The sequence below is a fragment of the Squalius cephalus genome, assembly GCF_949319135.1.
Source record: "Squalius cephalus genome assembly, chromosome: 23".
NCBI lineage: Eukaryota > Metazoa > Chordata > Actinopteri > Cypriniformes > Leuciscidae > Squalius > Squalius cephalus.
This window is the reverse complement of record NC_137144.1, coordinates 18,874,727-18,900,402: the sequence shown is the minus strand read 5'-3', so window position 1 is coordinate 18,900,402 and position 25,676 is coordinate 18,874,727. Positions and strand designations below refer to the sequence as shown.

The following is a 25,676-nucleotide window of genomic DNA, read 5'->3' as shown; positions in this document are numbered from 1 at the left end:
TCATTTATTTGGCTATAGTCTACTGTCATCTGTCAATGAAAAAAAAAGAAGAAAAAAAAAGAATGACCGAATTAATTAAAACGAATTAAATTAATAAATAAATAGGCTAATAATACTGACGCACATGCTTTTCTGTCTCATTATTGCAACATCTCTCTCTAATAACTGCATTAATAACTGCATAAAGCCGGGGACACACTTTAAGGCCGGTTATGAATGCAATTTGATACTTATGACTGATAATGCCCAAACGCGCGTTCAGCGCGTTCAGTCTGTGTTCAAAGTCGGTGTTTAAAATCTGCTGCGATGAAAACAGTCAGAGAATGTGTCAGCTAGTCGTGTGTCCCAGCATTAGTCTGCTATCAGTGGCTCAAACCTCCGTTACTAACTCTAAAATGACGTTTTGGAATTAGCAACGGAGGCATCTATCTATAAATTACAGAAACGTCTGTCTGTCTGTATGTCCGTCTGTCTGTCTGTCTGTGTGTGTGTGTGTTAACCACATATCTCTCGAACCGTTGGTCCGATGGATTTCAAACTTGACAGGTGTCTCGCTACGGGCACGAGTAAGTGCAGTGCCAAGTTTGACGTTGTTTGGATGAGAAATGCTAAAGATATCGTTAAATATATCATTTTTATAAGGTTGTGGTTTAAAAATAAACATTCTGACACTAGAGAGTTGTATCGGTCAAAGAAGCCCCAAGAAGGTTGTGGTTTAAAAATAAACATTCTGACAATCTGTCAGCTACACTGTTTACTTCTGAATATTATAGTTTGGATCCAAAACGTGATAAATCCATTTTGATTAATTTGAGTAAAAATGTGTTTTCTTTACCAAGAAACCAACAATTACTAAAAACACACACAAAAACTGATTTTGCACGGGCACTTTGCACTGCTCCCTGAATCGAGGCGCTTATTCATTTGTGGATGTTAACTGAATCTGTAAGTCAGCTATGCTGTTTACTTCTGAATATTATATTTCATTCTGGTGCGCTTAACGTTGTCGCTACTGTGTAATAGTAGCCTATGCTATTCACCAACTACTAAACATATCCTATTCAGTGCGTTCACAGTCTCTTACACGGGCATCATTTGTAGTTGCCTATTCACAAACTGTTTCCTCAAGCGCAGCGTTTTCTCGGAGTTCACTGTGTGCTTTCTACCATGCACAAATAAAAATGTCACTGAACTTTTGCTGTGTAATTGTAACTATGAGCACTCAAACACACCAAACCAACAATTACTAAAAACACAATCAAAAACTAATTTTGCACGGGCATTTTGCACTAGCACTTAGAAGATGGTGGTATACATAAACACTCAGTGAGCTACACTGTTTACTTCTGAATATTATAGTTTATTCACAGCCATCATTTGTAGTAACCTAGCCTGCTCCCTGAATTCAATGCGTTCACAGTCTCTTTCACGGGCACCAAACCAACAATTACTAAAAACACACACAAAAACTAATTTTGCACGGGCATTTTGCACTAGTTGGACTAGATGCGTAAGAAATTAGTCCTACATACAAGAGCGTTTTAATGACAAAAACTTTACAAACGTCTTGAAATACATAATCTGAACAATGTTTCGAGGTGTGGTAACTGTAGTATAAGCGGAATAATTGACTTCAGGCCGTTGAATTATTAGAAAAATAATGCACACCCGAGGTGAACGGCCACTCCGCTTCGCGTCGTGACCGCATTACCACCTCGGGTGTGCATTATTTTTCTAATAATTCAACGGCCTGTCGTCAATTATTCCTTACTTAGTACATGGCTTGGTTGAATTCCAATGTAGAATGCGGTCTGTTATTTCTTGATGACCGCTGCGAAGTATAGCCTAACACACCGTTGCCATGAAAAACAGAGCGTTGCTATGGACGCGGAACGGACTATTTTTCTTTAGCGGAAGCAATACAATCGTTTTTAAATCACTAAACTCCTTTTTAAATCAATAATTTGTGTCAAATTATTTATTTATTTTGTAGGTAGCCATGTAATAAGCGGGATAATGTATAGCGAAGCGGTTGTTATAGCGAATAACAACCCCTTCACGCTGATTCAAGACCCCTCCGCTTCGCGTCGGGGTCCCATTCAGCCTGTCGGGGTTGTTATTCGCTATAACAACCGCCTCGCTATACATTATCCCTTACATATACTTCCATAAAGTCACAAGTTGGGGTGATTTTGAAAACTTGTATATCTTTTTTAGTTTAAGTTAAAAAGACTTTAAAAAAATCCTGTTTTACTATGACATCGAAATGTAACTCATCCAATTAGATTTTAGAGTCTGAGCTACCATTCTTGTCATGGAAACCACTACTTTAATCAAAATCGCGTTGTGAACTTTCCTAATGCCTGATAAACATATTTTCATTAGAGTAGTTGTTTTATCTCGCATTTGTTGGTTTTCCTTCATTTTCAGAGTGCGCAGACTTTTTTTCCTGATTTATTGTGCTGTGCCTCTACTAATATGGCTGATAAGTTCTAGCTCTAGAAACATCATCAGAAAGAGCAAAAGGAGACAGGATGACTTAAAAGAATGAAGAAAGACAGAGACTGGTGATGTTCATCCTAAATGACAAACCATAGTCAGAATTACACCACGGTAAAGCCCTCACATCCTCACCGTCAAGCCACATCTAATCCCATAATGGCCGCCGACCCCCTGATAAACAAGCACATGTGAGGCAGAGGGTCAGGGATCCACCTCGCTCATCTTACCTCTGAGTCTATCCAATAATTTATCTCTCCCTCTCTCCCTTATCTTATCCCGTGAATGAACAGGCTCTCTGATCGACCACCGCTCGGGTCATAAAGGTGTCCTGCACGGCCAGCTGGTCTGGTGAAGGGAGCAGCTCCAGGTGTTATCAAGAATCAGATGTAGACCATCTCTTGTGTGACGGCATCTTTCCTCCTGAACTCGTCACATTTTGTAGTCGATTGGTATTATTTGTGAATAATGTATAATAATGTTAAAGTACTGAGAATTGAACTGAATTTTGATTTACGAGATTTAGCAGGCTCACTGTCAACGTTTCTCACTTTTTTCAGGATCCTGTGATGAATAAAAAGTTCAAAAGAACAGCATTTATTTGAAATATGTAATAAAATATAATAAAATATATAATATAGGCCTTACTTTAAATCACATGCAAGCTTAATCTAACATACACAATAGAATATTGAGCCTAAAACCTCACTTACATTCGATATTAAATGCGAAGGAGCTTTTGTTTATTTTGGAAAATCACAAAAGGTTGTCTTCTATGGGAAAGGTACTGGATGGATGGAATCTCTTTAAGCTTTCCAAGAAGGCTTTTTGAATTCTCCTTTGGGAAAGATGGAGCTAAATTTGAGAAAGACTGCTGTGCATCAACACGCGCTTTATTTTGGAGACATTCTTCAACCACTGCATGTCTACATCAAACTAACGCTCCTTTTGAGAGTTTTGATGGGCCTGAGATGCCCCTAAAACTTCAAGACTAAAGACTGGAGTCAAACTTTTATCAGCGTTTGGAAGGATCACAGAAAAGAGAGTTCAGTGAGAGTGTGAGTTTCTTTCATCTTGTGGTATCAGAGCCAAAAAAACAGGCCGCTGATTAGCAGGGTTTTTTTTTTTTACAGTCATCTGAGGGAAAAATGAAGGTACACACATATAGAGAGAAGGAGAAACTGAGATAAAAACAGAATCGCAGGCTTTGTCTATCATTTGTTTTGACCCCAAACCCATTATGTCCCCTGGCCAACAACTATCAAACACAAGACTGCTAGTCATTGGTCATTTCAAGCTGGTGCGGTGCTAAAGTTTCTTTCGCCTGCCCCCATTTGAAGATCTCCATTTCAAGACCAATTATTCTTTCGATTTGAAGTGGCGAGTAAAAACGCACCCAGAGTCCATTGGAAGTGGACTGTGCCGGAGTTACACAAAGCAGCCACCTCGCCTTCAAAGGGCACTCGGACCAAATCTAGGACAGAGATTAAGCGCTGTCTCTGTGAGATATAGCGGGACTTTTCGGCATGAGTAATAGGGTGGAGAAGCTCGCTGATTTACGCAGCACTGGGGGCCAAGCAAATTGTTTGAGATGGAAAAGGCTAGACGGCCACAACTTGGGCTCCAGATAAAGATAAAATATCAGCAGATAGCTGTACATTTTCATGGGGGTTTTAATATAGAGTATGGTTGAAGGGAGGCCTTAGTTGAATGAAACAAAATGTGCAAATGTAGGTTCTATTTCCAATTTTTGTATTAGGCTAATCGCAATTTTATTGGCAATGTGTCAACAGCTTATAAGGAAACTTTTCAAACGAGACCTTCCCGAATTCCTATGTTGTCTATGAAGCCTGTAGCCTGTTTTTTATGTGAAGGAGTCGGGACGTTTTTGCCGGGAAAATCAAAAGGATGTGACGTTTAAGCGCACTACCGAGAGCCTCTCTTCCGTTGACACGTGAAATTATACAATGTTAAGCATAATGTCGATCAAAAGAGCCATTCTGTACTCTAATGTCAATGTGTCACGCAAAAAAAATTAAGTATTAATTCAAACTCTCACATACCAAGATCTATATAATCTCAAATAGGCATAACGTTAGGCTATATCAAACTATCAACAGTCTAATAGATAGGCCTACCTCATCTGTCGACATGATGCCGGTGAATCGCAGTGCTGCTGCAGACACATCCACATCGCTATGATCAGATGCTTTCTTGGTTTTCTCACCGTTGTCATTATGTTGTGTATTTATTTTGTTACTGAAAAGCGCGCATCACGTATTTTCATCTAAACGTCGCTCTCAGCAGCGTGGACGGCGTCGAGATGACTGCAAAGGTATTTCCAACTTCTTTTTACTTTTAAGCTTAGAACAAGAAATAACTTCGACGTCATTATATCGGGGCCTTGAATTACATCAGTCTCTTTTACGATACACGAGTGCTAGACCTACTTAAGCAGGCACGAGCAATAAATTGCTGGCTGCAGTTCACTTAACGGCCACCGGTGTCGCTAATACCAAGGGTTTCTGAGTTCTAATAGCCCCTTTAATTGTGAGGGGAAACTGAACCTGTTGTCCCTTATACTATCTGAAGAACTACCACTTACTTTGCTAAAGAAAATATACAGCCAAATTAATTTATTATAAATTACCTGCATATTTATAAAATAAAGCCCAAAATCAAAATGAGCAAATAATTATTAAGTCATAATTTTAAGATTTCTCTCCATAAAATGTTAAAAATTAAATTCAGGGCAGAATCAGTGCTTCACATTTCAAGTTAATGCCAAAAGTTTAATTTTTTGTACAAAAAAAAACAAAAAACAATGACTGTCGATAACAGATATATACGACAAACATACAAATAAAGCTCATTCAAAAAAAAAAAAAAAAAAAAAAATTCCATCCAAATATGTTTCACATTTCTTTCCGTTACTTATGTGAGTCACATTTCCCATAAACAGAATTTTGCCTAGATTTTTTTTTTTTTTTTTTTTTTTTTTTTGGTGTTTTGGCTGAGGATTGAAACTAATATATACAACTTGACCACAATCGCTCAGTCACATAACCAGTGTGACCTACTCATAAATTAACTGGTAAGGTCAAAAAGAGTGTATTTTTACAAACAGCATGGATGAGCACTTCAGTGGAGAGAGTTTTACAATTCCAGATACAACATGTTGAGGACGGATAGTTTGAAGAGTTTAATTTACAACAAACATAATAAATTAGTCTAAACACTACTTAATTAATTGTTAGATACATAATATTTCACATCCCAAATCTCAAAATCTTATTAAAAGACAAGGTTTCCTCACTGGAAACAGATACTTGTACATTGACACCACTGTAGTGTTTTATAAGGGCCCGTTGCGAGCTGCCTCTAGGGGGCACTGCACATGCATCACCTGAACTATTATAAAGGAAAACAGACTTTTGCTTTTCCTTAAACAAGCTGCAGTTTATGCTTTGGGACGGGGCCGCGTCAGCACCCAGGAGGAGCCACTGCCAATGGGAAGTGGCTCAGATGGCCAGCTGCAGCTTCGTCAGATTCCTCTGGTGCATATTGTGGTGCCGGACAAGCTCATCAGACCTGGCAAACTTCTTCTGACAGTTAGGCCATCTGCAGTTGAAGGGTTTCTCACCTGAAAGAGAGAAAAAGATACAAACATTAGGATGGAATCGAAGGTAAAAGTAGAGCGCAGTAAGGAATAGCAGCATTATTAAATAATATTGAGGTCACCTAATAACCTAATAAAAAAAGTAATATAAATTTTATATAAAAAAATAAATAAAATTTTGCTTTAAGCATATAATTGTGTATTGGATAACAAATCATAATAAAAACAAAATAAAATATTATTTAAATAATTTATCTACTTATTAAAAGGAGAAAACACCAATTATTTGTTTGTTTGTTTGTTGGTTGAAAATTGGTAGGAATTCATCAGCCACTTGTCACTGACATTCATTAAAATTCAATATATTCAGAAATCAATTTTTTCTACAAAGCCTTTAGTTATAGTAATAATTTTGTAAATTGTTGGGCCTGTGCTATTTATGATAATACTAATAAATTTCAGTCTTATTTTTAGGACTTTTTTTTTTTACTTTTGCCAGGAATGACGCCACACAACCTCTCCATTAATTCAGTGCTAAATTTATGCTTATAACAAATGATTCATGATTGAAAAATACGTTTCAAGATCGATGATATATTTCAATATATTTTTTATATATATATTTCAATATATATTTATGCCAAATTTGTTTTATGATCTCAATAGTCACAAATTTATTTTAATCTTTTTTTCATCTTTATTAAATGCATAGACAATTCAAAATTTTTAATTTACATCTGACTATTTAAAAAAGTTGAGTACTTATTATTATTACGTTAAGTACCTCACTTTACTTATGAATACTATAGTTGATTTATTTTCTCTAGAAGAGGAATATTGACTCAATATTAAAGAACTGGTAACATTTTAAGTTAAAAAAAAGTACTGGTAATAAATATCTTTTAAAAAAATCAGTCAAACTGATATCTATGGAGCCCCTAAAGGGACAGTGATGTAAAAAAAAATAAAAAATTTGCGCTGGGAGGAAAAATTATATTTCAATGCTTCTACATTCTCTTGCAAATGTTTTGCGTTCCCTCAAGAAACTTTGCGTTCACTTGAAAAATGTTTGAGCTCATTGAGTTCTTTGCGAGTGAATGCAAAGTTTCTCAGAGGAACTCAGAGGTTTCTCTGGGGAATTCAAAGCTTTTACGTGAGAATGCAAAAGCACTGAAATATTTTTTTTTCCTCCCATCCCATATTTGTTCCACCACCATGTCCCTTTAGACGCTCCGTAGTCTATCCGTAGTTAAGAACCACTGCAATTCAGTTAAAACAACTGATATTTTAGCATTCGCTTTTGAATACAAACTGATAACATAATGCTAAATAAAGGTGACCTCTAAAACTTCAACTATTCAAAGAGTGGAAAGAGAGGAGCAAATCATGAAAAAATGAAAAGGTTTACGCACTTGTTTTACCTGTATGTGTCCGGGTGTGGGTCTTAAGGTGGTCTGACCGTGAGAACTTTCTCTGACAGGTTTCGCACTGGAATGGCTTAACGCCTACACACACACAGGAACATACAAGTGTGGTCACACTCACACACACAAGGAGAGAACGGGTACAGGCTACAGTAGAGAGACCATGCCAAAATGTGTCAGAGAGAAAAAATCATCTTGTATTAAGTATGTGAGATCAATGTCCAAAGAGAGTCCGGCCAGATAGCAATACATCAGCAAACACTTGTGCTAAATGTTAACTCATAAAACTAATGTTTTCACACACTTGGAACGCGAGTGAAAATGTAAACATTTAGCCGACCTTAAGTCAACAACTGCAGACTGTGTTATCACACCTTTTTGTAAAAGATATGAGGAATATAGCATTGGTGAATTCGCATGCTAGTATACTACTCTAATTTTACCATATCTTTCAGTGGCAGAACTAGAAAGAGTAGCATGCTAGTATGCGCTTCCTAATTCAGCATGCGAGTTTGGGGATTGTGGGAAATTGGGACAATTGGGACAAGTATTCATGTAAAAAGTATGATAAACTGTACTTCTTTTTCACAAGAGGGCTTAGATCTGAAGCTCTAATCGTTTGTGTCCCTTACTGAATAGTTTCACATGCTACAAGGAAATACCAGAGGGAAAACAGCAACAGGAAGACAGAAATAATAAGGGACAGAGGCGCAAACCTGTGTGTCTTCTCTGGTGTCGTTTTAGCTGGTCTGATCTGGAGAACCTGCGACCACAGTCTGTGAAGTCACACTGATAGGGTTTCTCCCCTATGAGTTTAATACAACCAAACATGTTAATGATAACCTTAGCATTTGTGCTAATGGTATTTAATAACATTTGTGGGTTGTCTTACCTGTGTGTTTACGACTGTGCATCTGTAAGTGAGAAAGTTTAAAGTATCTTTTGTTACAGCCCGGGTAGGCGCACATGAACGGCCTTTTTTCGTTGGTCTCAGATGAACGCACAATGGCGGGTGTAATGCCCGGTACTCTCCGCACATCCTGTGAGAAAGTCGACAACATTCAATTCGGGCTACAGCGAACGCTGCACACCAAACAAGACATCCAAACCCACTGCCCATGCGGAAAACCGCTAATGATTAGCATGCCCAATCGGTTCATTACTGCAGAATTAGCTGTGAAATGATTATTCAGATTTACCCATGCTACTGATATGGGCTCTAACTGTGAACGGTTAGTCACGGACGTTAGGCAGACCTTATTTCACTGCTTCACTCCCCCTGTTCCTCCCGTTTCCCTCATTTGCCCACTGCTAAAGCCCATCTGCTCTTAATTAACTAGTGCTTAGCATAATGGCGTTTCCGCACGCTGGCATGGTAATGAATGAGTGTTAAGTGTTATTGATAAGTAAATTACTAAAACTGTTCTACTGCTGTAGTGCCAGACTTATATATTGACCCCACGGGGATGATAACACAGCAGGCTTGGCAATACACCCCAGCGGGCTAGCATGCTACGTCTGATTTGTATGTGACAGTTTAGTTCAGATTAGCTGTTCTAAATGATCAATTTTAACTAATGTATTGTATACATTTGCATACATCTATCTATCTGTCTGTCACTTTTCTATCTATCTATCTATCTATCTATCTATCTATCTATCTATCTATCTATCTATCTACCTGTCTGTCATCTATCTATCCATCCATCCATCCATCCATCCATCCATCCATCTATCCATCTATCCATCTGACATCTATCTATCCATCTGACATTTATCTATCTATCTATCTATCTATCTATCTATCTATCTATCTATCTATCTGACATTTATCTATCTATCCATCCATCTATCCATCCATCCATCCATCTATCTATCTATCTATCCATCTGACATCTATCTATCTATCTATCTATCTATCTATCTATCTATCTATCTATCCATCTGACATTTATCTATCTATCTATCTATCTATATATCTATCTATCCACCTGTCTGCCATCCATCCATCCATCCATCCACCTGTCTGTCATCTATCTATCTATTTATCTATCTATCTACCCCCCCCCCCCCAGCTGAAAAATTGCCCATCACGCATTTATACAATAAGAAAAGAAAGAGTAAACAGAGAAGTGGAGAAAGGCATCCCATTCTGAACAAGAGCAGCTCTGGAGTATCTCTTCTTTTACTGCTTTAAGGCCGCTGACAGACATTAATTAAGAGCTAATGATTTATATGCATGAGCAGCAGGCAACTGGAAACTGCAGCTTTACGGCTAATGGACTTTTTAAAGTGATTCCTCTCCGCTTTTCATCCTCAAATGCCTTTCAAATCTCTCAGCTATTTTGGCAGGGTCCTGCTTCCTCTCGCATAGCCTTCTCATTGCGTCAGATGGTTCTCTTCAGCACCTTCTTTTTAAATTACATTTGTCTCTTTTTTTATTAGTTATTTAAGGCACTGTATTACACTTCTAAATCTTTTCTTTTTCTTTTTGAGTTATTCATTTTAGCAAGTTGTATAATCAACCTTTTGATTAAGGGTTGAGTATGCAAGTCCCTGTGTGTCTTTGTACGCCTTGGCCTGACCTTGGCCCATTGTGAGCACATCCCAAGAGCACAAAGAATCTTAGTGTGTCCTGGGAGTGAACTCAAGTGTGCCGTGAGTTAGAGATACTGACCTGAAGGCCTCTGAAGACACCGTGGGTGTGGATGCGGTACTGCGTGCTGCAGCTGTAGACCATGGGTGTGCTGGGGTCGCTCTCATAGCCTCCTGCATGACTGTTTGTGTTCAGAGGGGAGAAATATTTCGTTATTGTGATCAATAAAGTGAGCTTTTTCAGAGAACTGGAAATGCAAACTGATTGCTACAAGTATAAATAATGTGATAAGTTTGGGATCAGTGAGCTTAAAAAATAAGTGACAGTTTTTATCATTTTACAAAAGATTTCTATTTCAAATAAATGCTTTTTTACAACGTTTTGTTTATCAAAAAATCCAGAAAAATAATGCATCACATTTCCACAAACATATCAAGCAGCACACCTGTTGTCAACATTGAAAATAATGAGAAATATTTCTTATTATTTTCAGCATTTTAGAATGATTTCTGAAGTTATTTTAACTGTAATACTATTTCACAATATTACTGTTTTTACTGTATTTTTTATCAAATAAATGTAACCTTGGTGAGCAAAGGAGATTTCTTTTAAACATTAAAAAAATCTTTAAAAAAAAAAACATTTTTGTACATTTGTTCATTTTTTTTACATGGAAAACAAGTCATAGTATCAGCTATTTTTACTAAAAAAATTAGACAAAATACTGATTAAAGTAGTGTGGAGATCTGTTATTTGTTGAGGAAAAACATAAAAACATTTAATGAACAATTTAATTTGTGTCTGTATCTGTTTGTCTTAAACTTTATAGTTAATTGCAATGGCAACTAGAATATCAAGACATGCTTTTTGATGCATGTAAAACTGCTCCAAGCTATAGCAACTCACAAAACGTAATTCTACCTCATAACTTTCCTACTTATGTACGACAGCAGATAAAGTCCTTCCTAAATCTCTCCATGCATTATTTCACAAAGTTTGGATGACATATAGAGGGCATTGCTAGCCATAAAATACACAGATTCATGTCTTTGTAACTCATCCTGACATTGGGGCAAATTGCTCCCTGTTTCAAAGAGCAATATTTTTGCCCTAAACATTTGAGGTAGGGCCAGTCAGAGAGATGAATGGGGAATGTATGGTCTTGCTCACTGTTGAACTTCTGCCTGAACCTCAGCGGTATGCCTTTTTACGTTGCGCTGTAAATACATGTTTCTCAAGACAATTCTGCACCATGTTTCCCCTTTGGAGAAAAGACCACACATTATGTTACTGCGAAAATCTTTGCCTTGCTTGAACAAAATTTCACGAATTTTGTGTAACAGTTCATGAGGTATAAAGTTCTCTTTGTCTCTATGCAAGACCAGCCAGACAGAAAGACAGTCCAAAACAGCATCCTGCAGTAAATCTTCTCACAGTTCATTCATTCGCCCAAGCCGAACCACCTTGGTCTTGCGGCAGACATGGGATTTGGAGGAATGCCAAGAGCTTTAGATTGTTGGATGTATATAGGAATGATTAAGTTTGGATTGAGGAGCCACAGCAACGCTTCCATGGCAGCCCCCTTGGGATCGATCAGCGTGTCTGATTTTCCCTCAACCGAAACCAGCACCGTCCTTCTCATTTATCAGCACATGAATCATTCCGTCACCCAGGGCTCCACTGACTCTTTCAGAGAGGCTGGAGAGAGGTCACAGCCTCCTCCCCGCCTGGCCGAACGTGACTGCGGATTCTCGCTTGGGTCCCAGGGGGAGTAGAGGCTGTCCTATTGTGCACTGATGCACTTCCACCTCCCCCCTGCGCGGCTCCCTTCCTCCCGGCGGGCCGGCGCTCGGCCTGGTCAAGGCTGAGGTGCCACTGGCAGAAATATATGGCAGGATATCATTCTCTAGCCAGACAAAACAGAGGCTAATTCTGTGTGTGCACACTCTACTCTCTGGCACAAACAGAAAGATGAGAAGAAAGTTGCGGGGAAAAGATTTCTGCTTGGGGGAATCAGACTACACTGGTTGCGCTTTATGTTTTTAAACACAATACTAAAATATTACTAAAAAACGCATACTTGGTCTCAAAGTTGGGTATAAGCTGTATGTGTTTGATTCACTAAAAAGAATCAGAAGTAATTTGTTCAGTCAGACTGCACTAGTATGTTTGTGAGCTGGCTCATAAAAGTCATCCATTTAGGAATCAAGACTACACTGGTTGCGCTGTCAGTTTTTGATTCACTAAAAAGAACCAACTCATTAGAATCATTATTCATTATAGAGTTATTAATCATTATAGAGTCATTCGTATTGTAATTTGAGTACATGAAAGAGGAAGTTTTTACTTGTAGGCTACATGCAACATCCAATCTGGCCCAATCTTCATGCTTCTTAAAAGTCATGGCCTGAATATATCTACATCCCAATATTTTGTTATAGTCATAGCACCACATACTGGCAACAGGAAGTGACATGTTTTACACTGCAATGCACTCCTAACATTTTAAAACAATATTAAAATATGATATCAAATGTTAAACATGCTAGCAACATGCTACAAACATGTTAAACCCAAGTGGACCCCACAAGTCCTGAAAAGTGAAGCCAAAGCATTTCGATCGCCCCCTGGTGGCTCGCTACAGTATAGGTCATAAACCCCGCCCTCTCCATGTAATCGAATGGGACGCGAGCAAATCAAATTACACTTCAAATAATTTTCAGAAAGATGTTTTCTGTCTTTTTAGGTAGTTCTTCACGCAGACGTTTTTCCAATAGGTTTGAGTCTGCGGGAGTGGGAGTATGGACAGAACCTTGATACCGCGGCTCAACCTCAGTATCACTACTGCGCAAACTCTGGCTCTGAACGACGTAATCGGAAATGGCCGTTACTGGGATATTTTGGCTTTATTTTTCTACAGTTGAAGGAAACAGAGACGCGCTGTCCATGCTAGCAACACTTGATAGGGTTAAAGCAAATTATTAATGCCATGAAACAGGAAGTTGTAACTCAATGTCTAATCTGCCCCAAACATTTTCATAAAAGTCCTGGCCTGAAGACATCTACATGCAATATTTAGTTATAGACATAGCGCCACCAGCTGGTAGCAGGAACTGTGGCACATATAAATTACTTTGACATAGTCCTCCTATATTTACCCATTTAAATACATATTGCCCACCGTTCACTGTTTTTTTAAGGCCACCGGGTGGTGTTGGCACCCCGTTCATCGCTGCTTGCAGCTTTAATTTGTATCGCACTACATTGATCATGCTTTCTGTTTCGCGTTGTTGATTCAGTTAAATAAGTAGCGCAGGAAACTCTATCACAACATTTTAGAACAGTTTTCAGTAAGAAAGCCTAATGAATGCTCTGGCCAGTGTTCAACTATTTGCAATGAATTTAAAATGACTTTTCTGACATCCATGGCAATGTTCCATAGAAGAAACAGAACCCAAACCGATGTGGTTTGCACACATAATTCAACTTGCATTCAGACCTATTATCATATTAAGCACCAGCTCAAACGAAGCCTATTATAAGTCCTTCTCTTCTCTAAGCTGAAGCAAATGTGTGCTTATCCAAATCACAGAAGAATTTCCTACATGACAGGAGCGGGTCGCGTCGACCTACCTCTTTATAGTGGATGCCAAAGGGTTGACAGGATTCCACCCCATGCACTCCAACTGTGACGCCATTTGATATAAATTATCGCTGCTGGGATTGAAAACAACAGAAACACTATTTAAGAAAATATGCATGTACAGTATTTTTTTTTACAACAAGCACACTTAATATTAAAAACCAGCAACCACTGTCACATGTAAAGAATGTGTGGATGAAAAATAGCCTTTTTGACAAAGGCATCCTGGGTAACAGCGAATGAATGTGTCATATGCGCAGAAAAAAAAAGGAGTTTACCCACACCACCGGGGTGATCAGTTAATCAGGTCATCCCTCTGACCAAAAACCTGCCATACGTTATTAAAAGCCTGTCCGTAGAACCATTAGTTACCCTGCCAGGTGCTCACCCAAACACATAGTTTGGATTTATCTACAGCAACTCTGACATCATAGTGTTTCATCATAGACAGGCAACAGAATACGACGGTATGAACTGGTACCTGGTACTGTGCTTGCTTCACTGTTGAAGGAACATAACAGTATTTCAGCATCAAGAGTTTGTTTTGAGAAAATACAATTATGCCATATGGCCCTTTTACATGCGTGTTAAAAATGTTTCAGGACTATTCCAATAATGATAACTTTAAATTAAAGGCATATTCAGCACACGTTCAATTCAATCAGCAGCATTTATGGCAACTTAGCATTTCATTGAGGTAAATGGAGCCAAACGTAAATGTTACATACATAAACAATATGCAATTTTAGTGTGCAAAAATAGTTTCTGTGTGAAGTTATATCAGATTTTACAATTCATTTCCATGACAAGGTAATGCCTAAAACCATAAACTTAAAACGACTATAAAAAATGTGATTTATACAGCTTTTGCAGTTTAAGTAGATAATGCACAGGTTTTAACAGAAGAATTGATGTCACGCTGTAAAAAAAAAAAAGTTCCTGCCTTAAATTTTTAAGTACAATCAACTACGCTGTTTAAGTCATTTCAACTTAAATTACATTAAACTGACTTATTTAAAAAATAGTTGAATCTTTTATAACTTAGAAAAGAAGTTGGAATTGCTTATTTTGATGAGTTAAAGCAATGTAAAAACATGTTGTCATAACTTATGATCATATAATTGTTTAAAGTGCAGTGGTTTTAGTGCGCAAAAAAATGCTTACTCATCTTTTCTGTGTGAAAAGTAATATCCAATTTTACAATTCAATGGCATGACAACATAATGCCTATAACCTTAAAATGACTGTAAATATTATGATTTATACAGCTTTGCAGCTCAAATAACTTTTTTTGAAACATAAGCTGGAAAATTGCTTTAAACTGAGTCAAATCCATGGAAAAAAAACTAATAGTTTGGTCAGATATAACAGTGGTCTGGTAGACTCCCTGTACAACATGGTCTGGATCTTTGTTTTTCATTTTTGACGCACCAGACGCAGATGCAGGAAGCCTGTAGATTGTGAATAGTTTACACTACATCTGCCTTTGAGATTAACAACAACCTAATTTAACTTTGAAAATCTGGACATGTTTTTATTCCAGTCACCTAGTGCTGCCTAAAAAAAAAAAAAGTTTTAACCTGGAGGCCTGTGTAAATACAGGGCTGTAGGTACCAGGCATTTGATTTGAAAAGCGCCACAGCATTTTGATTTGAGGATTCACAGCCGCCTAACTGCGGCCTGTTTATTACAACATAGAGAAGCGGGAACTGGAAAATGCAGTTTGACCTGAGTCAGAGTCCTCTTATCATCCCAATTCTGTTATTTTGAATCTTTATGTTCCCTCTGCGCTGGAAAAACAACATGGCGAAAGCATCCAAGGAATGTGAGATGATTTTGGGGTTGTAGTACTCGTACTGTTAGACCAAGTTGCGAATGGAACTCCACCGAGAACAGTTAACCACTTATCAGAATGAAAGAATTCAGAGCTGGTCTGAAAGTGCAAACGGGTGGTGGATTAAAGCGTTTGTCTTGGCGTAGTACACACTGCTGTTCAGCACTTGACCTTTATTAAGCATGTTTGACAGAACCCAGCTTTGATTTGGCAATATTCTGTCAAATGAAATTACACCATTTTGCATTTTTAACCCCTGACACTTGTAATTTGGGATTTTTTTGAGTGCTCAATTTCCTCGAATTTTTCAGAAATGTTTTCGTTTGCCTAACATTGGATTACACAACCATTCAAAAGTTTGGGGTTAGTAAGATTAATATTTTATTTTTTACAGAAATTAATTCTTTTATTCGGTAAGGATGCATTAAATCTTGAATTTAATGAATCTTGAAAAGAAAATGTATCACGGTTTCCACAAAAATATTAGGCAGCAATTTTTTCTTGAGCAGCAAATCAGCTTTAGAAAGATTTCTGAAAGATCATGTGACACTGAAGACTGAAAATTCAGTGAATTTCACTCAAATTTTACTTTATTTTGACCAAATAAATGAAGCCATCGTGAGCATAAGAGACTTCTTTAAAAACATTTTAAAAAATCTTACCGACCCCAAACTTTTGAACCGTAGTGTATTTTGATAATGCATATTAAAAAAAAAATCCCAGCAGAAACTTTATTTGAACATCCTGTACGAACAAGTTTTCCTCCTTTTCCTCCTCTTGTTACTTAATTTCCCCGCTTCCTCTACGTGCTCAGTGGCAGCGTGACTTTTTGGAGCCGCCATAACAGATTCTGAAGCGTCTCTGATTGTTGCGCAGGCCTGGTTATTGAACAGAACTGGATTTGAACTTCCTGCGCCCAGAGTGTCCTGACAACTATCAGCTGGACTGTCTGTAGCCTGTCTGGATATTTTCCCTATCTTTTAAGATATATATTAAATTGCATGACGTCTGTTTTTCTGTTAAGGCAACATTTCAGAAACATCTGAAGCGCAATGATGTACATGTCTTGGAGACAGAGAGAAAGGAGTCAAACATGTGTGAGGAGGAACATGTTTAAGAAGACCTTGAGATGTTATTTGTGTGATGGACAGCCCTACCTGTTGTACGGGTTCCTCAGGAGCAGAGCCTGACTTCCTGTACAGCTGTCAGAAGGAGTGTGACAGCCGTACACTGGAGGAGGGACAGGATACTGCTGGTCACCTGAAATTCAACACACATATTAATGAGAAGCCTTTGATAGCATTTCAAACATACCTCTTTGTATTGGCCATATATATACACACACACACATGTTGTGTTTTCAGGTTTTATTGGGACTTTCCATAGACATAATGATTTTTATACTGTACAAACTGTATATTCTATCCCTTTACACTAACACTAAACCTAAACCTACCCATCACAGAAAACTTTTTGCACTTTTGCATTTTCAAAAAAGGAAAAGCTGTTTTCCTCATGGGGATCAAAAAATGTCCAAATGGAATTTGGATATTGCCATCTTTGTGGGGACATTTTGTCCATAACACACACACACACACATATCATGTTGTATGTATCTATTATATTATTATTATTATTTACTGTACTAAATAATATCAATATTATCTATTTTATATTAATTTTACATTAAAAGAGGCATTAATATAAACATTATATAAATACTATAAAAAATAATTATAAAATATTATACAAATACTTAAATACATTTTTTTTATATTCATCTTTTGTGTGTATTAACAGTCTTTGTAAAAAAAAAAGTTGTACAGAACTTTGGGACAATTGTACAATGTATTATAAATAAACATGACGTGATAAGTTAACTTTTTTCCTTAAATAACAAGAACTTTTCTATTTTTTTCTCCTCTATCACACCTTGGATAACAACATTGTGTTTGATCTTTAATACATTTGGTTTTGATTAATTAACTCAATAATTAAATTAACGAGAATGAACATTTGCGCACTTTGTTTCTCTTGAGTCCCCCATGGAAAATAACCATGCCTGGATGCTAAGAGTATCATAACTTTGCAGTTCCAGCTAAACGCATGATCGAGCATGTGTGGTGTAGTCCGGCTTACAAAGGGAATATGAGCGTGAGGGAGGGTTATGGAGACGCAGCCGACTACACTTCGCAGTTATGAAAACAACAGGCTGAGTCTCTTTGAAGCCATAAAGCACGCAGACCCCTCGCTCTCCGTTTCGAGTGCAAATGAGGAATCGCTGCTTTGGCTCATCCGGCCCTCATATTGTGAATGCGTCCCATGGTGGTTCTAAACATTCCGAAAAAGGATCTTACATCGCAGAGTCTTCTGGTCACTAGCACCGAGACCTCAGGGAGAATTTACTGCGGCACAATGAACACCAAATCGTCCGGTTAGCTGTTTGCTGATTTTAAACATTATGACGTGCATAAGAGCAAAGAGGACTATGGGGAGAAAGAAGAGTTTGAGCTGATTTACTGTTCAGCGATGGGACGTTTTGTGCAACTTGCCCCCTGAATGACATTACAGAAACCGCTATGTAAGTTCAAAGAGCAAACACGCAGAAAGTGTTTGCAGATTAGAGTCTCCTCCAATAAATGCATTTATACAAACACAATAAAATGTAATTTAGTGTGTTTGTGCTTACCCATGTTGCTTTGCTGCGTGATGGGGTCCTCGTGTTTAAAGGAATGGTTGGGAAACTGCGAGGTGTGGTGGGAAGGCGTGTGTCCGTAGTTTGTGCCTCCATCAAAAGCAACTGTGCCGTAACCTGGGACAGATAATATAAATGAAGTGTTTTAAACATTTTTTACATATATTTGAAATATAGATCTTCTGTTCTAGAAATGTTAGAATTGCCTAATTATTCCATAAACTTCAAAAGTTTTCTGTTGCAGAGAAAAATAAAAAAGTATGACAGCCTGGCCAAAAATTATGTCAGCACAATTTGGCATGTTTCATTGCATTATCACAAATAAAACAATTGACTCCAAGTATAACAACACAATATGCTTACAAAATCTTTACCAAATTTTTAATAATATTTGAATAAAGGGTGAAGACGTCAGTTTTGGCCACGACTATAGGTCTTATACCATTAATTTTAGAATTGCTTAATTATTCCATAAACTTCAAACTTTTGCATTTCAGATGCAAATATGTATACTATATATGTGCCAGAAATATAAACAACATCAGCAAATCTCTATTAGCTGTTATTAAACAGAAACACACAGCTACTCTCCAGATAATAGGAATATTCTTCTTTGGATCCTAATCATCCTTCCATTGCCCAGCGGGGGTGAGCGGACAAGCTGTGCGAGGAAAACAAACGCTGGCAGGACGGTGTAGCCGAGAGCCGACACCAGGTTTAGGGGGTGAATCATGCCTCGGTCTAACCCCAGGTCAGACGTAACATCGTAAATCATGGTCTCCCACCACCATCTTCATTAATTACAAGCCAACCACTTTCACCTCAGAGAGAGAAAAACTCATTAAAGATGACCATTTCTCTTCCACCCTACCAGGTCTCAGCAAGAGCTTTAACCTGGGAGTCAGTGAAGTGCTGGTCACTGGCTCTAAGTGTGGCCTGATACTGTGAAGAGTGGCAGCACCCACAATTAATTGTAAACTTTAGATTTCCAAAATGCATTTTAGAACTATAAACTATCGGATGTCTTAGGGAGTGTTAGTGTTTTAAATAAATTCTTCTATGTCTGGGGTAACTCAAGCACCTGAAACAAGATCTCATGTCTGATGTTATTTATTATTAGTGATTATCTTATTTTATTATTGAGGGCTCATCATTTGCACTGAAAAAAAAAATATAAGTTGCTGCCTTAAATTTTTAAGTACAATCAACTTGGATGTTTAAGTCATTTCAACTTAAATTACATTAAATTGACTTAAAAAAATGAGTTGAATCTTGAATAACTTATATAAAAGGTTGAACAATGCTTAACTTATTTTGATAAGTTAAAAGCAATGTACAGTCAAACCAAACATTATTCAGAAACCTTTATATCCTCACTTACATTAATTAACTATAGTGTCCTGCACCCACTTGTAAAATATATATATAAAAAATGATATCTGGTGTCTGAAAAATTTTGGGTTTGACTGTTAAAACATAACTCATTGATTATATAATTTACAGTGTATATATGTTCACATACATTTTTCCATAAAAATATATTTTATATTTATTTTCAAAATATGTAGATATAACATGGAATTTATACAAAATAGTACCAACATGGATTAAAGTTGTTACTGCAAAATATCAAGTCATTTTGTAAGGCATTCATTGACAAATGAGAGAAGGAGAAAATGTATTTATGTAGTCATAAATATCAAATTATTAACCAATAACTGATGTCCGAGTGACACATCATCAGAAAGGATCAAATATTTCTTGTACATTTTTCTTTGTATAATTTATAACTTCAAAACACGTTTTGGAAAATGTGCACAATCATTAGATGTTCTTTTTTAAAAGTCTGTTAATTATTACAGTCTCCAATAATATAGTTATCGAATGATACTTGCTTTCAAATAGACATTTTTTCATGGTATATTTGTTTACATGTATTTACTTTATGAAATCTCATTTAACGAATTGTTTCTTTTCATTTGGCTTATCTGAAATCAGTTTCACTTTATTATAATCTTTCAGTTTTTGAAATATTATTAGCAGGTGCAGTTTTTCGTCTTTGTTTTCATGCAATTAGTCATCATGAAAAGGTAGAAAAAATATTTTTCTTGTCTAACTGCAAAATCTTTATTATCCCATAAGTTGAACCCCCAAGCCAATAACCTAAAGTCCATTATACACTGACACAGCAATGACCCAACATGCATTAATTGTGTTTGGAGCATATCTGTAAAATAACTGGGAACTGTTTTGCCAAATACAGGAGCATTGAGATACATAATTACTCAAGGCAGACAAATATGTGTGAGGTGATGGCCCTGGTGATGGATAAATCACAGAATGCATTTACTCACTTACTACATTACTGTTAAAACAAGCTCACATCCTGACACACTACACTCTCTTCAAAAGTTGTCCTATAAAATAGTAATGTACTATACAAATTGCGCTAATTCCTCGCATTAAAAAGCTCAAGTTTTGTAAAATATACTGTCAATAAAAAATATTTGGTTTAGTTGTCACTGAAGTTCTCCTTAATTAAAATTACATTTTCAGAAAGCATTTTCATTACATTTTCCCCCCTAAGCTTTACCATGTAATTGAATTAATGTATTAAACAGACATATTTAAACTGAATGACTGAAATAAAATTAATTAAGTTAAAATAAGCATGTTACAGGCCCCATGCCAGTAAATTTGGTGCTTCTTGTCCCTAATAATTAATGGGTTTACACTTATTGACTTTTAGGCCAACTGTTGAGTAATATAAATGGTCCGAATTCAAAATGTTACGAAACTGAGAGGAATGACATACAAGATCCCAACTAAAAAAAAAGTACTTTTGTTTTTCAAAAAGTGTTTTACAAGCTTTACTAAAACTGTTAAAAGTGTATTTAGCTGACAATTAAACGTGTGTTAAACTGAATGACTGAAATACAATTTAAACTAAAATAGGCAAACTTATAGGCCCCGTTCCAGTAAAATGTGACGATTCGTGCCCTTAATAATTAATAAAAATGTTTCTATCTATTGACAAATTATGGATTAACTCATTCAAACATTTCTGGAACAATGTCACAAAGAACCCAGAACCGAATTACAGTGACATTAAAGGAGTTTCTCACCCTGATTCCTGGAGCTGGGCTGGCTGTCCATGCAGTTGGACAGGTAAGGGCTATTGCTGAACATCCTGGGCTGGGTGGATGGGGGCTGGCTGGCTGTAGGGGCCCCGAAGGCCCCGTACCTGCAGGCCCCAGTGCCAGTGAACTGTCCAGAGAAGTGCACGGTGAAGGCGCTCAGCCCACAGTGAGGGTCTTCGTGAGGGTCGGTCGTGCCCCAGCTGGGCTCCTGCTTGATGAAGGAGTGCGGGGCCAGCGAGCTGTAGGGTGCGCCGGTGTGAAAGTCCAGCATAGGAGCCCACTGCGGGGTGCTGCTCACGGGCAGGGCACAGTTACCGTTCCCCCCTGGCAGAGCGGGCACGGGAGGGAGAAGAGTGTTGAGGTCACGTACATCGGAACCCATTTTCGGGTACTTGAAACACCTGAACGGCCCAGCTGAGAGACGAGGTCCAACGAGGATCTGGTTTGAGTTCGATTTGGTGCTAAAATCCAAAGTCAAGGTGTCATCGCTAAGTCAAGTTGGGTCACGGCCAGTAAAAAGTGCTCTTCGTTAAAAACGGCGATGTCGTTTTCAACCAGAATAGTCCATTACACAATGGGAGAAGAGAAAACGGGGGCTCGGTTGGGAGGTCCCAGCAGGGGCAAGTTCTCGCAGGCTCTGTGAATGGAGTGAGGAGAGCAGAAGAGAGGTTCCTCCTTTCTTGCGTGTCTGTTTTCTTTGGAGGCCTAGGAGCTCACATACAGAGCCAGTCTGAGGAGTCGGGAGGAGGAGGAGGAGGAGCCAGAGCTAGTGAGGAAAGATGAGTGTAACACTTCATTCATTTACTTCTCCCTGTACAATACTCCTCCCTGTATACTCATACAGCATGCAGGGAGTCTCAATAAACTGTGTTGTGTGTGTGTGTGTGTGTGTGTGTGTGTGTGTTTGTGGGAGTCGCTGGATACATAACAATGATTCAGAGACTGGCTTTTTATGAGTTTTGAAACACATTTTAGCAGAGACTATAAAACTGTTAAATGCACTTCAGACTTTGGCTGCGCAGGTACAGTAATATCTTGAAGTGATATACAAATCTGAAGGACATTTAAGAGGTGGAAATTAATTTTAAATCTATATTGAATTGCATTCAGAATTTGAATTGGTTTGTGAAGGGACAGGCCTTTCGTTCTAATTATTGTTCTAACCATATGCTTCGGTTAAATAGTCTTTCATTTTGTCTCAAGACTACATTTTGAGGCGCTGACCTTACAGCATCATAATGACCGCGCGCAAGCTAGCGCTTTATCATTAACATCCATCAAACTTAATGTTTTTTTTTTTTTTTCTATCTCTCTCTCGCTCAGACGGTCTTATATGCATTATATAAATGCTGCCCTTTTATAATTTAGGGCGACTTTAGAAAATAATAGGCGTAAAAAGTAATATCATGCATGGAAGGCAAAATTAGAATGATTATTTTATAAGTGGGTTGTTGTAACAATATATACGAGAAAGGAAATGGTTAATTATTAAACGGCTTGTAATTGTTTTTTTGACGTTATTTATGGCAGAGCGAAAAACCTAGATCATTGACTCCGTAACATCTTTTTTATTAAAACTTTTAAACGAAGATGAAACAATACTAGTCTTATAATAATAATAATAATAATAATAATAATAAATGCTCAATCAATTATTGGTATTTTATATGATTTAATAGGATATACCTACTCAATATCAGCCATTTTCTCCAAAAAATAAAATAAAATTAGTTTAGCTTATTAACAATTTTATGCAGCGTATCATGACTTGTTTTCTTATAAATAAAAATATAGCCTACATTTTAAAAATAACTTAGGCTAAATATAGCAGCAATGAAAAAAAACTAAATGTAACGAAAATAGTCTCGCTTATCTCAGATTGTCTTGTTTCTCATTTTAAATTTTTTTTTTTTTAACATACCTGTTAATATTCCGTTGTTTTTTATTTTATTATTTTAATTAAAATAATGAAAGTATTCTTAGACGTATTATGTTTCTTAAAAAAAAACTAATAGGCTATTTATAACCCGAAAGCGTTAAATAATTAAATTAAACTTGCTTAATGATGTTTCAACAAACTGTTAGGCAGAAAGAAAGAAAAACGTTAGGATCCTATATGAGCTGTTTAAGTGCAGGACGAGTTTTGTTTAGATAAAGAGTTTCTTATCATCATCATAAAAAAACTCATCTGCAGGTGCTCGTGTTATGAACTGTTAATTTAACAGTCAAATAAAAACGGAATGAGTAGCCTAACGTTCGTTTATTTTTTTAAATAATGAAGTTTGTTCGAATTTTCACATTTTACATTTAATCCGTCAGTCGTTATGCAAAGCAATGATGCGCGTTTGATCGACCGAATTAGAAAGAAATTCCACGCAGGCAAAGCCAGTTAAAGCGCATGTAATGTCCTAATGAAAGTGTTTTGTCTTAGCCTATTGGCGACCATCAAGTACGACGAAAGGCCGATGAAAAATACGTGATGTTGCGATGAAGACATGAGGAGGGACGAGTCAATTATAACACTGCACAATCTGCCGCAAGGAAGAGAGGACTTACACACACCCCTACACACACTCCCTCAGCAAGGGCTGAGTTCCTGCTTAACCTCTGGCTCACTGTCTGAAGAAGAGTAATATTACTGAAGTCCACATCTCCAGCCTGAGATGGACCTCATCTGGAAGTCCTCATACCATCAGGTTGGAGATGTGAAAACAAACGAATCCTGTATTATATTGTTAGCACTTAGTCAATTCTTAGCTTTAACTTTTAACCAGGGCCCATGGACATCCATAACAATTTGCAGAATACGTGCAATAACAGTAATAGACAGTGACGAAGATTTTAGTTCCACAGTGGTTCGAAAAATATGGTGTGACAACACACGCCCGGCATCCAGACACTTTTATGGTCCAAGATGAAACAATAACAATGTTTTATTAATGAGAGTGAGAATTATGGATATTGTAAAATACTGGCAATCAGTAAATGTATCTGTTAAGGCTAAAAGAAGAAATTAAGTTAGACCTAACAAGGTTGTACGAAAGTGGAAGCATAATATAATGCAGATCCAGCACTGGTGGTCGAAGTGGCTACAAATAAAGTAGGCTAGCTATAGGTTACATTGTGTTATATTTAAGTAGCCAACAAAAGTGCTTATTTTTTAAATGTAGCATATACGCTGTCCCATATTTAGCTTATTAATTTTTGCTATTTTATATTGAGCAATTTTATACGACTCAAACTACAACAATGAGCGACCCTAGACACAGATAGAATAGAGGATATGTTTGAGCACTAACTTGCCTCCCTTTCGCGCCATTAATTTCACTTGCAATCGGAATTACCGTAAATACGAATTTCCTAGTTAAAATTTAGACATGAACGCCTTCTCAAGTCGTATTTACCACTGGGAAGTTGGAGGGCCACAAACTTTAAACATGGCGGAAGGTAAACGCTGCTGTGACTGCTACTTTTGTTGTTTTTTCCACAACAGCTATAGCCTATCACACTGTCTTGTAGTTAAAAGTGCATTATGTACATTTAATAATAACCATTTGAAGCGAAGGCTATTAAATATTGCACAGCGAAATACGAATCGTCAGCATAAAGTGAATGTTTATCAATTAATGGGACGCTAAATAGGCTATAATTTTGACTTTAATATAAGTTTCCCTATTTTAGTAGGCAAGAATAAACCTGTTCTCCATTCAAAATGATGTTATCCATGGTTCCTGTTCTCCCCGACAACAAAGCACTTGAATGCGACGAGCTCATAATCACGACTTCCGAAGTGGGAAGTAGGAAGTTTCCGATAGCACGTGAAGGCAGCATAAATCCTCGGTACAATCGGGTTCTGGCTGAGGATATCATACTTACGGTTCTTGGCACATTTTGATTATGACGTGCCCAGTTCAGTGAGTTTTGCTCCGACCGGTTCATACCGATTTGCTGACTCAGCGATCAGCGATCAGCGATCATGTAAGTCTCCATTTGAATGAATCAATGAATCGGCATCAGTGCTATTTAAGAACCGATTCAGTAGGTTCAACGAAAATAATTGGTAGTTCTTCATTTTGAAATAGCGAGGAACAATAAGTTTAATGAAATTTGGTGGAGAAATAAAATAAGATAGGCCTATAACGCTTTAGATTGTAGGCTATAAGTAAATGGAAAAATGTAGGCCCACAGCTGCAATCAAATTATGACAAATGGGAATTTACAGGATC

General features: G+C 37.3%; 1 protein-coding gene across 5 annotated transcripts; it reads right to left on the bottom strand.

Annotated features, from left to right (window-relative positions):
• Positions 1-5,266: 5,266 nt before the first annotated feature.
• On the bottom strand, positions 5,267-25,254 carry wt1a (WT1 transcription factor a). Of its 5 annotated transcripts, XM_079860266.1 has the most exons (10): positions 25,147-25,254; positions 21,436-22,180; positions 18,305-18,427; positions 16,773-16,875; positions 13,772-13,855; positions 10,220-10,319; positions 8,435-8,582; positions 8,259-8,348; positions 7,531-7,623; positions 5,267-6,142 (listed from the first exon to the last, which is right to left on the bottom strand). In XM_079860266.1, the coding sequence occupies exons 2-10, from the start codon at positions 21,830-21,832 to the stop codon at positions 6,021-6,023; spliced, it is 1,260 nt and encodes a 419-aa protein (XP_079716392.1). In that variant the 5' UTR covers positions 21,833-22,180; positions 25,147-25,254; the 3' UTR covers positions 5,267-6,020. The 5 variants fall into 5 exon arrangements, with proteins under 5 accessions (XP_079716392.1, XP_079716393.1, XP_079716391.1 ...); XM_079860267.1 differs by lacking the exon at positions 25,147-25,254 and having other exon boundaries at positions 13,772-13,852; positions 21,436-22,318; XM_079860265.1 differs by lacking the exon at positions 25,147-25,254 and having other exon boundaries at positions 21,436-22,316.
• Positions 25,255-25,676: the final 422 nt, after the last annotated feature.